A 14293-nucleotide genomic window follows, 5' to 3' on the forward strand; every position below is an offset into this window, starting at 1 on the left:
TCTTCCCCCTTTTTCTTCAAGCGGCCTCATTCAGGCGTCGACGATATTGCTTTGAAAGATCCTCGTCCAACCGACTTATGTTCCCAGCTCACCCGTGGTCATCTCTCATTCACAGCCCGCAGCTCGGCAATCAGTCCGCCCACGTCTCGCTTGGTCGCATCCTCTGCTAATTTCTTAGCCACAATCCCATTGACCTCTTTCCCCTTGGCCAGGGCTGTGTTGATACACTTCAGCAGAACTAGGGCATCAATCGCGCTCCCTCCCATCTTGGAGACCTGGCATAATTCAAAGTCGTTCACAGTCAAAGTCACCGACGACTCTCGGACTTGCTCTTCACTGCGTGTGGCATCCAACAGGATGGTCTCCCCTCCGTGATAGAAGCTGAATGTTGTGCAAACGGGGTGATGCATAATGCTCAATGGAACCGGCGCTCGTTCGGCCATGGTGTATATCGTTACCTTTTCCCCGTCAACTGAGACATCAGGTCTTCGAAAGTGTCGCAATGCCGCCACAATCGCCAAACAGGCACAATCGATCAGACCACCGTCAGAATCAAGAACATGCACATCGGCTCTAATAGACCAGCATTTCGCTCCCGCAATAATGCATAGGGATTCCGTATCAATGGCACGAGATCGTCGTATAGCCTTTTCAAGAGTCCGAGACAATATCACTTCTTGCTCTGTTTGTCTGCCGACTTCGTACGCGGGAGACGCAATGGGGCTCAACTCAGTGACAATTGTGAAGATGCCATCAAATTTGCGGTCTTCAAGTGGCTTCGTGACCTCTGCTGAGATTTGAACATGTACTCTTCACACGCGTTTAGTATTGGCCTACATGTGCAGGAAGATTAACCTACCTCGTCCTCCCGAGACGCGCAGTGACTGTCCCGTATTCATCTCCGAATTCTAGGTCGAGGTTTCTGAATTGGTCAAGATGCCGCCCGTCGACTCGGACGCCTTGTTCCAGAGCTTGAAGGATGAAATTCCGCTCAATGTTGGAGATGTCGACTTCGCGCGGCATGTTAGCCAGAAACCGTGGGCTGAGACGGCAGGTATTGGTGACAAAGCGACTCTAACGCCATCCAGTATGCGGATTATTCCACGCATTCAGACAAGATTGGTGTGACTGGTCCTGGCTTGCGACGATTTTTCTCCTTCTCGCAAAGTCTCCTGCTTTGAAGCCGAGAAAACTATTCTTGCGTTAAACGATTTCTCGCTCCACCGGACTCATCCTTGTGGTGGCTACTGTGGGCCATTTCAGTCACCAACCGAAGATATCTTCCTCAACAAAATTATCGGCTTCGCCTCCTCTTCTTTTTTTTCTTTCCCGTCGATCCGCTTGAAATGTTTTCGTGTCGGGAACCAAAATTCTTCCCAATCTTCCATTATACTTTGCTTCTGGCTCATTGTAAGCTAGATAACGCCGCACTGCCGCAAGAACATTAAGATTTCAGTTACATGATCGTGATCTCAATTCACATGCTTCCGAAATGGCTGACACGGCGATCCACAAGCCGCCCAGACGATCCAATTTGTCTCTCATGCGAGATAAGCCGAAGGCAGAGAGCAGATTCAGGCGCTGGTACAGTATGTACATACGTACTTATCACGACAACACGCCACAGGCAAAAGCTACTTCAGACCTCCCCCCCTAGCGGACTCCTTTCTCCGTCCCAGTTCGGGACCAAGGTTGCGTCAGCCTTGTTCAAACTTTTCCACCGAGCCTCACCCATGTCCATATTTGTTGGGCCCCTATCGAGTTCTTCCACTCTCATGTCATTTTCCACATCACCCATTGGCAAGGAAGCGGTTCCTCGACCCTCGCCGTGCTCCTGGTCCACTTTTTGCTTTTGCCTCTGACTCGACATGTCGCTACGCAGTACTTTTCTACATATTGGGAATATCTGACAAACCTCCGACGCCTCCACCACGTGCAAGACAATCCCTTCTGTTATCGAAGACGTGGGTCTGCTAGTGATGAATTGTTCTTATGCAATTTGATTCAAGCTTTCTCTTGTGCCGAAAGGTCTATCACCGCAGACCCATTAGCTTCGCCGCCCCTCATGTGCAGCGCATGCCCGGTATAGCTTCTGACATTTTTACTCCTGATGCCTCCCTCTTCCGCAAACTTCTCAGCCCGTGATTCTCAGGCTTTTCGACAGCCTTTTGCCGAATGTATTTACTGCGTTCAGACATTTCTGCTCAAAACGTGGTAGTGAGCCAAATATATCTGGTTGATTCTTTGTTGCAACAATTCTCCTTTGTCGCCATTTGAGCCGGAATTTTCACCATTGCCACATCTTAATTGTATTACCACCCTGGCCAATGCTCTCCAGGCCACGCTCGTTCTCTAATATAGCAGGTTCTCTGGGGACCCGAAGCCATGGCTGAAAGAGACATACCGCTACCAACATCCGAGAAAACTAGCAATGATTCCGACGCCAACCCTACCAGGCGGCACAGTATCAGAGGGTTCAGGCATGGGAACAGACACCACCAGAAGGTCAAGTTCTCCAACGTAGCTGATGATGCGGGAGAGTCCATTGTCGAGGCGAGCACGCACGGAGACGTTCCAAAAATCCGCTTGTCTGATTCTGAAGACGTTGCCGACCACGGTCTTCCGGCTTCGGATTGGGCTGGAATTACACATGCTGCAGCCGCTCAAGCCCAGGACCGTGCCAGCCGCCTAGCTGATCGATTAAACCCTTCTCGGGCACAATCAAAGTCACATCAAGGATTGCTTATTTCTCAGAGCTCGACTCCTCAAGCGTCGACATCGCCTAGCTCATCTCCCCCAACAAAGCCGTTGATTGATTGGCTCGTTAATGACGACGACATCCCCCTAGAGCCACTCGAAAAGGACAAGCGTCCATATACGTTGCACGATGAGACGAGTGATGATGATACCGACAGCAACCCCAAGGCTCTGCACCGTGATAATGAGAATGTCGAAGAAGCAAGGAGACTGATTAGAACATTGACCAGCGCTCAGAACGCGACGGCATGGCAGGAGGAGCCACGGTCAGGAGCAGAGACTCCCGCGGTGGACAAACGCCTTCACGACTTGGAGTACGTCCCCCCTCCAAATCAGTATCGTCCCAGTGTCTTTGGCGCCCTCCTTGCCTCAAAACTAGCACATTTACAACGAAATGGAATTACCCATCCCACATACCACGAAGACCTTACCTCACACACGCCAAACAAGTACTCTCCAAAAGGCTTCTATTCCAAAGGCCATTCTCGCGCAGGTTCCGAGAGCCGTGATCATTCGACTCCATCATCTGGATGGGCTACGCCCTCTAAGAGACCGAAGTGGTATGACAAAGACAGTAATGAGCGCCAGTCAACCGGGTCTCTGGCAACGTTGTTGGCTCAAGTATCCGTGACCTCAGCAGCTGCTGCCGCACCTCAAACCAGCAATTACGTACCTCGCCCACCGCTTCATCATGCAAAGTCCTCAAACGGCATGATTGCGACGGCGGTTGACATGATAAAGCACCCTGGCAACTATTTTCATCACAAATCTACGCAGTCATTGCTGATAGATGAGGAGCGAGTCATCCTGGATGTCGCCGAAATCATCGCATGTCGAAAGTATCTAAAAAAGCTAGCTCGATGCCTGATGGCAGTCGGAGCACCAACTCACCGTCTCGAAGAATATATGAAGACTTCCGCACGAGCGCTCAACATCGACGGTGATTTCCTCTATATGCCAGGCTCGATGCTGGTCTCGATCAATGACAGAGTTACTATGAGTACAGAAGTCACTCTGGTGAAGGAGTCCCAAAACGTGGATCTCGGAAAATTCAGAGACGTCTTTGACGTTTACAAGCTAGTCATTCACGGCAAATATACGGCCGAACAAGGGACGGCTGATCTAGACGAGATCATGAGGAAGCGCGGAAGACATTGTCTTCCGCTCCGGATTTTTGCATATGGCATCGCCGCCATTGCGGTGGGCCCTTTTGCTTTTGCCGCTCGACCAGTCGATTTTGGTCCCAGTTTTATCCTGGGGTGCATTCTCGGTTGGCTGCAGCTTGTGGTGGTAACCCGGTCGGAACAGTTTTCACACGTGTTCGAAATACTGGCATCCGTCCTTATCTCATTTGCTTCCCGAGGCCTGGGTTCTATCTACCATAAAGGCACTGCCGTGTTCTGTTTCTCGGCTATTGCACAGAGCAGCATAGCCCTGATTCTGCCAGGATACATGGTGCTGTGCTCTGCGCTGGAATTACAAAGTAAAAGCATTGTTTCAGGGTCTGTTAGGATGGTATACGCCATTATATATTCCTTGTTTCTCGGTTTTGGAATTCTGATCGGCACAGTTGTTATGGGTACGTCTCATTCCTTCTAAAAGAAAGCTAAGCAGGACTATCTACTGACAGAATTATAACAGGCCTCATTTATCCCCAAGCACAGAGTGATGTGACTTGCAACACCCCCATTTGGTGGAACGATTCCAACCATGGACCCAAACTTCTGTATGTCAGATTCATTTGGGTCCCGATATTTGCAATATGCCTTGCTATCATCAACCAAGCAAAATGGAAGCAAATACCGGTCATGACTCTTATTGCCTTTGTCGGGTATCAAGCGAACTTCTGGATCTCGACCAAACTTTCGAACAACATCCAGGTGGCCAACGCGATTGGCGCCTTTGCAATTGGGACAATGGCTAATCTATACTCTCGTTTTTTCCATGGCCTGGCGGCTGCCGCCATGCTACCGGCGATTTTCGTTCAGGTTCCAAGCGGGCTCGCGGCAAGTGGGAGCCTGGTGGCAGGCATCACAAGTGCCGATCAAATTACCGGGAATTTGACAGGTGTTAGTGTCATCAACAACGGCACTGCAGGATTCCTGGACGCCCAGAACAGTACAAGCAGTGCGAGTGTTTATAGCGGTACGATTTTCAATGTTGGGTATGGAATGGTTCAAGTCGCCATCGGTATTAGCGTTGGTCTTTATTTGAGCGCTTTAGTTGTGTATCCTTTTGGAAAGAGGAGGAGTGGGCTGTTCAGCCTATAAATGTCATAGCATAGTTTTGCTTCCCAACGAACATGCATAGGTTTGACCAACTCGCGATAGACAAAGTTCGTAGTGGCAAGGCTGAGCTGCATGCCAAGCTCTGTAAGGCTGCGAACCTCCAACTCACACTTGCAAGTTTTCGTGACAGATCTCTTTCGTAGCAAGCACCTGCGTCTGCTCCGCTCACTGTCCTCGTCATTTCTTGAGGATTTTCTGCTACCGACGTCCTAGCATCTTACACCCAACATGACAACAGGCAAGCTCTTTTCGCTTTCTTCTTGTATCGCATTCTGACTCTGGAAATAGCACACCGACCGACATTTGATCCGGCTCGAGGCAAAGAGGCGCAGCGAGGTCCAGCTTATCATCAACGGCTACTACCAGCGCACACTCTTCTTAAAGTTCGGTCAGTCACCCTCCAGTCTTCGCAAGTAAGTCCTTCTAACGACTATCAGACAACCCGGACAAGGCGGCACCGCGGAAGCCGAGAAGAGAGATCTCAGAGCGGAGCTACTTGCAGCCGAAGCAGCACATTTTGCAAAGACAAAAGGCACATCCGCGGAACCCACGAGCAGCACTCCTAAGCCTCTAAAACGAGAACTCGAAGACTCCTCACATGCCGGTGATGGTGGTGAGAACGAAGACCCCGAAACCAAACGAAGAAGGATACTGGAAGAAACCCGAGAAATCGATGCGGATTCAGATGGAAGCGATACAGAAAGCAGCGACGAGGAAAGCGATGAAGAAGATGAGACGGCAGAATTGATGCGCGAACTTCAGAAAATCAAAAAAGAGAGAGCCGAGCAAAAGGCACGCGAAGAAGCCGAACAGGCTCAACAAGTACAAGACCAGCGAGAACGAGATATTGCGCTTGGTAACCCGCTACTCAATCCGAAGGCCTTCAACGTCAAACGGAGGTGGGACGACGACGTGGTCTTCAAGAATCAAGCTCGAGGGACAGAACAGAAGGGGAACAAGGAATTCGTCAATGTGCGTCCACTCCAGGCCGTTGAGACATATGGATGCAGGCAAGCTAATGAGAATACAGGACTTGCTAAGGTCGGATTTTCACAAGAAGTTTATGGTAAGAAAGACTCTACGTGGGACATCTCCTCTGATCTTACTAACCCGTTCTATTTCAGTCGAAATATGTCCGATGAACTATCCCCGCCGTTTACAGCATTGGAAATGGTGGCCTTCAATGAAGGTTGATGACTGCCAACGTGCCATGATCTTGAAATCTTCCTCTGAGATGAGACAAGAAGGCAATCCTGCCAGCTGAATCGACACAGAGAGGTGGCGAAACATCTGGTGGCTATGGACACGGCCACGTGCACGACCGACCCAGCTGAAAGAGCTGCAGGGTCGTGCATTAGACATGCTGCTAGTACTGAAGTTCGGATCAAGGGGCACCGCGGCCAGGGGGTCTCGGCAGGGGCATGTGCTTTGGATCGAACTTTCATGCAGGTGACGCCGACAGCCTAAGAGCAAGGCAGGGTTTGCAAACTCCGAAGCAGACTGTTCTTTGGCTGTTCAAATAAAAGTAGTAAGATCAGTTTGGTTTCCTTAATTGGGAGGCACTGACGCTGCAACGAACAGTTGGAGAGCATTACGAGATGTAGCCAGATAGACCCTTGGTGGACCCGAGAGAGAGAGAGAGAGAAGAGGAAAGAGAACTGGACGAGTGGAGGGGGTGCTTGGGGGTGGCGCCCAGCGGCGGCCTCACCAGCCAAAGGACCCAGGGGGTAGCATGGTGCCTCCCGGCATGAAAAGGAAAAAATGGTTGCGGGCAGTTCTCTTTTGGGGGGATACGAGGTACGGGACGCGTTGACGAGTCCAATGCAGGCAACGTGCAGAAAATGCAGAAAATGCGTGAGATGCACGAGATGCCGTCATAATCTGGCTTCCAGTTTCGCAGCTGCGGGGTCAATTCACTCGCTCCCTTCCTCCCTCCCTCATTCCGCAGCCTCTTCCACTCTCACGCAAATCTGGCACCAGATCGCCCTCGATCCATTCCCTATGCCCTCCGCTTGTGGCAGAGATGAGCCCTCCTCCCCATCAACAAACAAAGGTCGGCTTCTGGAGCCTGCTCAGACGCAGCACCACGGCCGGGACAAGGTGTCACCGCGACGCAACCCATTCCCCTCCTACCTCGTCCTCAGCCAATGCTCGCAGCCGGAAATGACGATGCTTTTGCGGCTTCCCAGCTTCCTTGCTCTTTCTGCTTGTCTGGGTTCAGCTGTCTAACGCCTGACCTTGTTTCACGCGGGGTCCATCTCCCAAGTCATTGGTTCTGCACCAAGTCTTACGTATGCTATGAACAACATCGCCTCAGTTTGTCACTCGCGCCTGACGTGCTTCGGAATGGGTTCTGTTAGAGTGTAGTGAGGTTGGCCGGTACCTTCTTCTGCTCGCTTGCTCCCATGCTGCCCTTGTGTCCTTTTATAACCTCGCCTTGCTCCTTGAACTCACTCATAGCTCTTCAATCCCTCAACTCCTCGAGCACTTGATACTCGCACTCTCCTAAACAAGCGAAAGCTGTTATCTACAATGTCCTACGGCGATGACAACGTACGATCAAGAATCCAGCTCGAAGTTGAGCTGGTACTCTGCTGACATCCTCTAGCGACGTGGTGGCGGATACGGTGACGACAGCTACGGTCGAAAGACTGGTGGAGGTCTAGGGGCTGATGACACCTATGGAGACTCCACCTTTACCGGCGGCAGAAGCACTGGTCAGGACAACGAATACGGTGGGTGGTCGTCGAGTCCTAAAAAGACCTCGGTGAACTAAACATACATGCAGGCATGGGCAGTGGCAGGACTCGCACACAAGACACCGGTGGCTATGGTGCAAGTGACGATACTTACGGCTCCGGAATCCGGGACACCTCAGGAGGCTACGGAGGCAGTGGCCGTACTGGGGGCGGCCTAGGGACCGATGACACCTATGGAGATTCGACGACTACCGGCGGCAGAAGCACTGGCCGTGACGCTGAATATGGTAAGTTTGTTTCTAGTATTGACCAATCTAAACCTAACCACGCACAAAAGGTATGGGCAGTGGCAGGACCGGAGCTCAATCGTCCGGCGGCTACGGCGCAAGTGACGACACCTATGGCTCCAGCACTGGCGGTCGCGGTGGCTATGGGGACGATAGCATTGGTCGTCGCGGGGACGACTTCAGCTCTTCGGGGGGCACTTCAGGGGGACTCGGTATGGCTCCCATGAGATGTCCCGATAGCGACTAACCTGAGGAAGGCACTGATGATACCTACGGTGATTCGACCCGGACCGGAGGCATTTCCACAGGCCGTGATAACGATTACGTGAGTGCTGCCCTGCTGCTGTAGACCGACAAGGCCTCCCAAGTGGTATTGACAAGCTTTATCTCCAGGGAATGGGATCCGGCCGCACCCGAGAACAAGAGCAAGGCGGCTTTGGCACCGGGAGCAGCTACGACGATGACACTTCGAGTGGCAAGAAAGATTCTACCATGGGCAAAATGATGGAGAAGGCGGGCAGTATGTTCGGGAGCAGCAAGTTGGAGGATAAAGGTGCAGAGAAGAGACGTGGTGCCGGCAACGATGACTATTAGCTCACGGTAAAGAGAAGCAGGGATGGTGCTGGTGCGCCGACAGTGTACACGGAGCGGAATGAACGAGACATTTTGCCAATATGGCAATTATGGAAGCATTGACCGCTTAGGCAGATAGGACATTTCGCTTGGGAGGAATGCAAGGTATCATCCAATACGCCGTCCGCTGCGTAGAAATGCAACCCTTCGAGATCAGTCTCAATCTCTATACCTTCACATAGCATCACCGCCGTTCCCAGCCGACGACCCGAATCTCGACACCTGCCTTCTCGTCCTTCATCCACATCTCCTTCCCACTACTATCCAGAGGCGTAAGTTCTTCTTCGTCCTCGTCACCGCTCCGGTCGCCCTGTCTGGTGATAGCTTCAACAGCACTTTGCTTCCGCCTCCCCAAATGCTGAGGCAGCTCCAGCTCGCCTCCGATCCACTCCTGAACTTTGGACGGAGAGACATGCTTCCATTTCGCGGATTTGACGCCTAGATGAGGGGAAGGCAAGAGGTCGGGAAAGAACGTATCGCATTCAAAATCACCATGCCCTCTTTTGTCGCCGCTTGCGGTGGTCGAGGAGGGCATTCGGCGGATCTGCGTCTGCAATATTCTCACTTCGAAGTGCTGCTCGCCTCCTCCTCCTCCTCCTCCTCCATCAGCGCTGGTTTCGCCCTCCGTGTCCGTCCCCGTCTCGCTCCCGGCCGGCGTGGTGGGCGTGTGAGGACTTGTGGACGAGAGGGACAAAACCTGTCGATATATTTCGCCGCCGCCGATGCAGAAGATCTTGTGGATCGAGAGGGACAACGAGGGGTCCCTCCCCGAGCCCGGGGCTGATGTTGGTGCGGTGGTGGCGGTTGCAGGTGGTATGTGGATCGGTGTCTGCGAGGAGAGCAGGGAGAGTGTCGAAGGGAGCGAGGCGGAGATGAGGATCGGAGATATGGACGCGTGCTTGGACAACGTGAAGGTCGAAGCTGGCGGGACCAGAATCGTGCTGCTGCGCCGTCTCTGGTTTGCACTGCTCTTCGATGTCGAACTCGACTTTATCTTCGCGTTTGTTTTGGCGGATGACGACGATGATGGGAGGACATGGAGTTCCCACTGCGATGCCGCGTCCATCCCCTTGCTGGCGGGGGATTTCAACTCCTGGAGGATCTTCCACCCCAGCTCTTCGGAGTCGGATCGCGTGATGATCACGTTCAATCTCCCCCCCAGCGGCCGGAACTTGGGGGGAATGCTCTCCCAGGTCTTGCGGCCCATCACCACGGCATTGAGCGTCCTCAAGCCCGTCGGTCCCGCGGCCGATGACGACGAGGAAGAAGCAGAAGACTCTAACCGCGACCCTGCCTTCGCATCGCCAGGGACGTCCGACGTGACGTTTTTGAAAAACGCCATGTCCGCCCGGATCGGCAGCCAAGGCAACTTGCCCTGGTGTCCGATGCCCATTGGCGGATTCAGCGAGGTCGCCACGACGATGTAGATGGGTTTCGGACGCATGAAGATGGGCGTGACGATTGTCGTGGTGATCTTGATGATGCGTTTGGCTGACGGGGAGAGCATCCTCTCCGGCTCCTCCTCGTTGTTGTCGTCCAGATTGGGCGGGAGGAGGGTCGACGCGGACGTTGGGAGTTCCGTTGGCGATGGCGGTGCTGAGAGCGTGGTTGTCAGTGGTGTTGGAACGGACATTGTTCCCTCGGTCCTTTGGAGAGTTTCTTTTCTGAGTCGGGGTCGGGAGATATTTTCGTGTCGTGTTGTTGCGGGCCGTTACTGGCTATTCCATCAAACCGGGGAGTTGGAAATATCGACGCCTCGTTCTTGTTTCCCTGCGCAACGATGATTGAGGACTGGGGATCGTTTTCTCACAATTCAATTCGTTGATTCATCTCTCTGTTTTTGTCTTTGTCTCTGACTCTATCTCTATCCTTCGCTATCCTGTCTTTCTTTCGTGTCTTCCAAAGCCCTCTGTTTCAGACAGACAGACGGATAGACAGATAGATGCGTAGAGGGAGAGAGGGGGGGTTCAAAAGAGAAGACACATCTAAGTGCGGCCCCGGCAGATAACGAGGTAGTCCATCCAACACCTACAACATTCATACCTAGGAAACATTTGCAGCAGGCAGGAAGTTTTGTAGGTAGCGAGTGCAGATACAGCGACGTTCTAGGCCTGCCCACCGCCAAAGCGTTCAAACCTCTCTCAGACATGGCCTGCTGCGGGAGTCCAGACGCGAAGGGTGTCAATTCCGGGCCCCTCTCCCCCGTCACCTTGTTTCCCCTTGGCGCGAGCACTACCACCACTACCGCACTACTGGGAGCTGGGAGCCGGGATCGCGCTGCAGACGGAATACCTAGGTACGGAGTACGGGGGACGGTGGAGGTACCTAAGTAGAGGAAATATGCAAGTGCTAGGTAGGTATAGGCAAGACTTAGCCATCTAGGTATACACCTAGTTCATATCTGGGTATTCAGCTCATGTAACTTGGCTACCGTACATGCCTACTTCTAGGCGGCGACTTACCTACCTACATACCCGGTACATACCAAGCCGCCAACGTAGCGGGCTAGGTAGCTAGCTAGAAGGGCTAAGCGAGGGGCACCATCGCACAACCCAATCCTCTTTTTCATTTTCATTTTTAAACCCCTCGGTAGTTGGAAAAATACAAAAACTACCTAACTTGAAGGTGCTAGGATTGAGAAGCATGCAATAAGCGGAATAAATTATTGGAGGGGGCCTGTATTGAGGACCTGACTTCAAGGGTTCATGGAACTAGGGAGACGGTCGATGGTCGTGCACAATTCAATGCCGCTGTCAGTCTACACAGCGTTATGATCACTCCAAGTGTCCACGCATATAGCCGCAAGTGGTCTCAATATCCATTAGTCTTTGCTGTCGCTTAGATCGAGCGTCGTCTCGTACTTCTCCAGAAACTTCTTGAATCCTGCTTCCACCACCTTGACGTCGTCCTCCATCTTTCTCCTTGCCGCCTCGTCCTGCCCATTGGGATCCCGGCCATCGTGGTCCCCAGCCAGAGTGTCCAGTCCGCCAAAGAGCCAGATCTCCTTCATTGTCCGCGTGAGCATCATGATCTCCTCTGCGGCGCGGACAATGGCTGTCGACTCGACGTCGAGTTGAAATTGTTGCACGGCCGTGTCTATCAGTGATGGCGGGGCCGGAGGATTGCCCGTACCTGCGGCAGGTTGCCCAGCTGTATCGTCGAGGGCCACGGCGAGGATGTTCTCAAGCCTCTTGATCAGCGTGGTTGAGAGGGTAGTGATGCGGGCTGGATGGAGGGCAGCTGTCAGAACTCTGTTGAAGCATTGCAAGTCCAACCAACATCCATTGGATCAAGGCGACGGGGAACAGTAGCGGGAACAAAACCACTTGGAGGGCCAATGACACTTGCCCGGTTCGACTTGCGCATACCTTGTAAGAATTTGGCAGACGGCACGGCGTCCGAGACAGCCTCTCTTTTGGTTGTCGATTCCATCCTGCGAAAGGTTCAGGTCCGCCCCAGCCTTGGAACATTCAGCCTCCACTCATCAATCAGCTCTCACCGAAGTCTTACTGTCTTTTTGCAACCCCTCAACACCTTCCAAACCAGGCTGGCCTTCGGGCGGAGGGACTTATTAGCCCCAGATCAAATTCAGCTGATTTTTGCCTGAGTGGGCCCAGTTTGTTCATACAGCTCCTCACGAGTACAATCGACCGCCGGAGTAGACGTAGGTCAAGGATCAAGCAGAATGTCCTGCATCTCGCGGTAAATGAGGGGGGAAACAAGATCCGCGTCAACTGCGGCGGAGTTGCGCGTAGAGAGGTAGAATTTCGTTGACGTGGTCTCTACATTTTCTTGACTGAGGTTCGTGCACAACCAAGCGAAATCGATGTGTTGCGCATAATCCAGAAAGTGAAGTATCTGGTGGTGTTATGCTCCGCTGGAGTAAGATGGTACGGTCGAGCATCTACACAACAAATTACAACACAGAAAGCAGGGGACCAACATTCTTACACCCGCTTGCACCCTCCAATTCACTGCTCTTGTGATCTTGTTCAATGAACCGGGACCCAGCCCATTGATAGATACCTCAGGTATCAATGCTCTTTTGGCAAAATGTCTCAATAAGGTGTCACTTCGAGCAGTCTATTGGCTCTGAGCTTTGATCAAGAGACCACGCAACGTGTGGATCTTCTCAAGTCAGTCGTACTTGCTTACTCTCGGGGTGCCTCTGGCTTCTGGCTTTCCAAACGAGAGGTACAAGTAAGCATTGGGTTCTTACTTCATCCCGTTAAGGCTTCATCACCATCATCGAGATACTGGCGAGCCGAGTGGATACGACAAACGTTGCATTTTTCTCGCTGCCTCGGGATCTTCGAATGGCGCCTGCCACTCACCTGCGAATGATGGCGTGCCTTCGCCACATGTTGATAAATTTAGCATCGTCGGTCGACGGGTTTGATTCGATCAGCCCTTTGCCAGCCACACCGTGTCTAAGACATACCAGGAACGCCAGGGACTTTTCGGGAGGGTGAGAAATTCTCCGCAGCCATGCCACCTTCTTGCGACCAACGCAAGGCACAGCTTTGTGCCCATTTGCAGTATACAAAATACAGTTGCTCCATTGCCCCAGCAGCGTGTCCCCCCTGACGTCAAATCCATGCCCCGGAATACTCGGTGGTGTGGACCATATGCGCAGGTGCAGGATAACATTGGAATCGACTGGAAGAACATCGGTATCCACGATCCACCGTTTGTGAGACATTGCGTACAAAGAGTCGAAGACGACTGTTGCTTGCGAATCCTCCTAGCTATGCTTGTCCACATTGAGTACTTGGTTTTTGACTTGGGCAGCAACGGACAAATAAGAGATACAGAAATGGTCTGACTTAGCGAGCAGGAGCCGGTATACCGAGTTGCTGCGGAGTCAGACCAAATCCACACCTACAAGTAATCGGATTCTCACTTCGCCTCCCAACAACGGCCCGCCAAGCTCACAACTGGTGCCCGGATTTGACGCACATCCTCACACATCAACACCATAAGCTGGCCCAGCTGGATCCCAGCCTCTGGTTCTTCCTCGTGGTAATGGGCCACTATAGCCTCCACGTGGTGGGGAATCCGACCCAACGTGCATTGTCCAGCCTGCTTAGCTTTTTGTTACGATGGGACGTTGCCCTGCTGCGCCTTCAGGCTTTTTGGATGACGATCCAAGAACTCACCCATTCGGTGTCCATCTCGGTCGGATTGCCCAGCTGAACGGTAGGTATAAGAAAGAGGTGCTTGCACGCTCTTCCCGTTGAACCCTGCCATCAAGCCCTTCTGTCATCAGAACATCCTCTATACAACCTCTCCTGTCATTCGCTGTTTTCATTTAGTTATATACACATTCGTTCTTCTCGCCCAAAATGGCAAAGCCAATCGTTCTCTTTTCACTTTTGGCTCCTGCTCTTTCAGCGGTCTTGCCTCGCGGTCAAGAGAGCTCACAATCTGGTTCTGCCTGGAACGATTGGGCCTCATCAAGTACTACGACGGTAGCTCCGTCAAGCACCTGGGCAGATTGGTCCTCAAGTTCTTCGGCCTACACAACTCCAACCCCCAGCACAACTTACTCGAGCACTAAAGGCTGGCAAGAATGGACGAGCTCGACCTCCACCTGGACGCCCAGCACGACGAGCCCGAGTACCAAGGG

General features: G+C 52.5%; 5 protein-coding genes across 5 annotated transcripts; 2 read left to right on the forward strand and 3 right to left on the reverse strand.

Annotated features, from left to right (window-relative positions):
- Nucleotides 1-98: 98 nt before the first annotated feature.
- A1O5_00855 (exosome complex component RRP45) lies at nt 99-1023 on the reverse strand (the record flags this gene model as incomplete). Its single annotated transcript, XM_007741474.1, has 2 exons — nt 99-810; nt 860-1023. 2 exons carry the CDS (start codon nt 1021-1023, stop codon nt 99-101), a joined length of 876 nt encoding a protein of 291 aa, XP_007739664.1.
- Nucleotides 1024-2385: 1362 nt separating this feature from the next.
- On the forward strand, nt 2386-6187 carry A1O5_00856 (uncharacterized protein; the record flags this gene model as incomplete). The annotated part of the gene is made up of 6 exons (XM_007741475.1): nt 2386-4336; nt 4399-4955; nt 5334-5458; nt 5483-6017; nt 6076-6111; nt 6170-6187. The coding sequence occupies 6 exons, from the start codon at nt 2386-2388 to the stop codon at nt 6185-6187; spliced, it is 3222 nt and encodes a 1073-aa protein (XP_007739665.1).
- Nucleotides 6188-7835: 1648 nt separating this feature from the next.
- On the forward strand, nt 7836-8625 carry A1O5_00857 (uncharacterized protein; the record flags this gene model as incomplete). The annotated part of the gene is made up of 4 exons (XM_007741476.1): nt 7836-8031; nt 8082-8243; nt 8289-8356; nt 8425-8625. 4 exons carry the CDS (start codon nt 7836-7838, stop codon nt 8623-8625), a joined length of 627 nt encoding a protein of 208 aa, XP_007739666.1.
- A 223-nt stretch (nt 8626-8848) lies between these two features.
- On the reverse strand, nt 8849-10297 carry A1O5_00858 (uncharacterized protein; the record flags this gene model as incomplete). The annotated part of the gene is made up of 1 exon (XM_007741477.1): nt 8849-10297. One exon carries the CDS (start codon nt 10295-10297, stop codon nt 8849-8851), a length of 1449 nt encoding a protein of 482 aa, XP_007739667.1.
- Nucleotides 10298-11485: 1188 nt separating this feature from the next.
- Nucleotides 11486-12096, reverse strand: A1O5_00859 (uncharacterized protein; the record flags this gene model as incomplete). The annotated part of the gene is made up of 2 exons (XM_007741478.1): nt 11486-11889; nt 12033-12096. The coding sequence occupies 2 exons, from the start codon at nt 12094-12096 to the stop codon at nt 11486-11488; spliced, it is 468 nt and encodes a 155-aa protein (XP_007739668.1).
- Nucleotides 12097-14293: the final 2197 nt, after the last annotated feature.

This window comes from Cladophialophora psammophila (genome assembly GCF_000585535.1).
Source record: "Cladophialophora psammophila CBS 110553 chromosome Unknown aczJe-supercont1.1, whole genome shotgun sequence".
Classification (NCBI taxonomy): domain Eukaryota; kingdom Fungi; phylum Ascomycota; class Eurotiomycetes; order Chaetothyriales; family Herpotrichiellaceae; genus Cladophialophora; species Cladophialophora psammophila.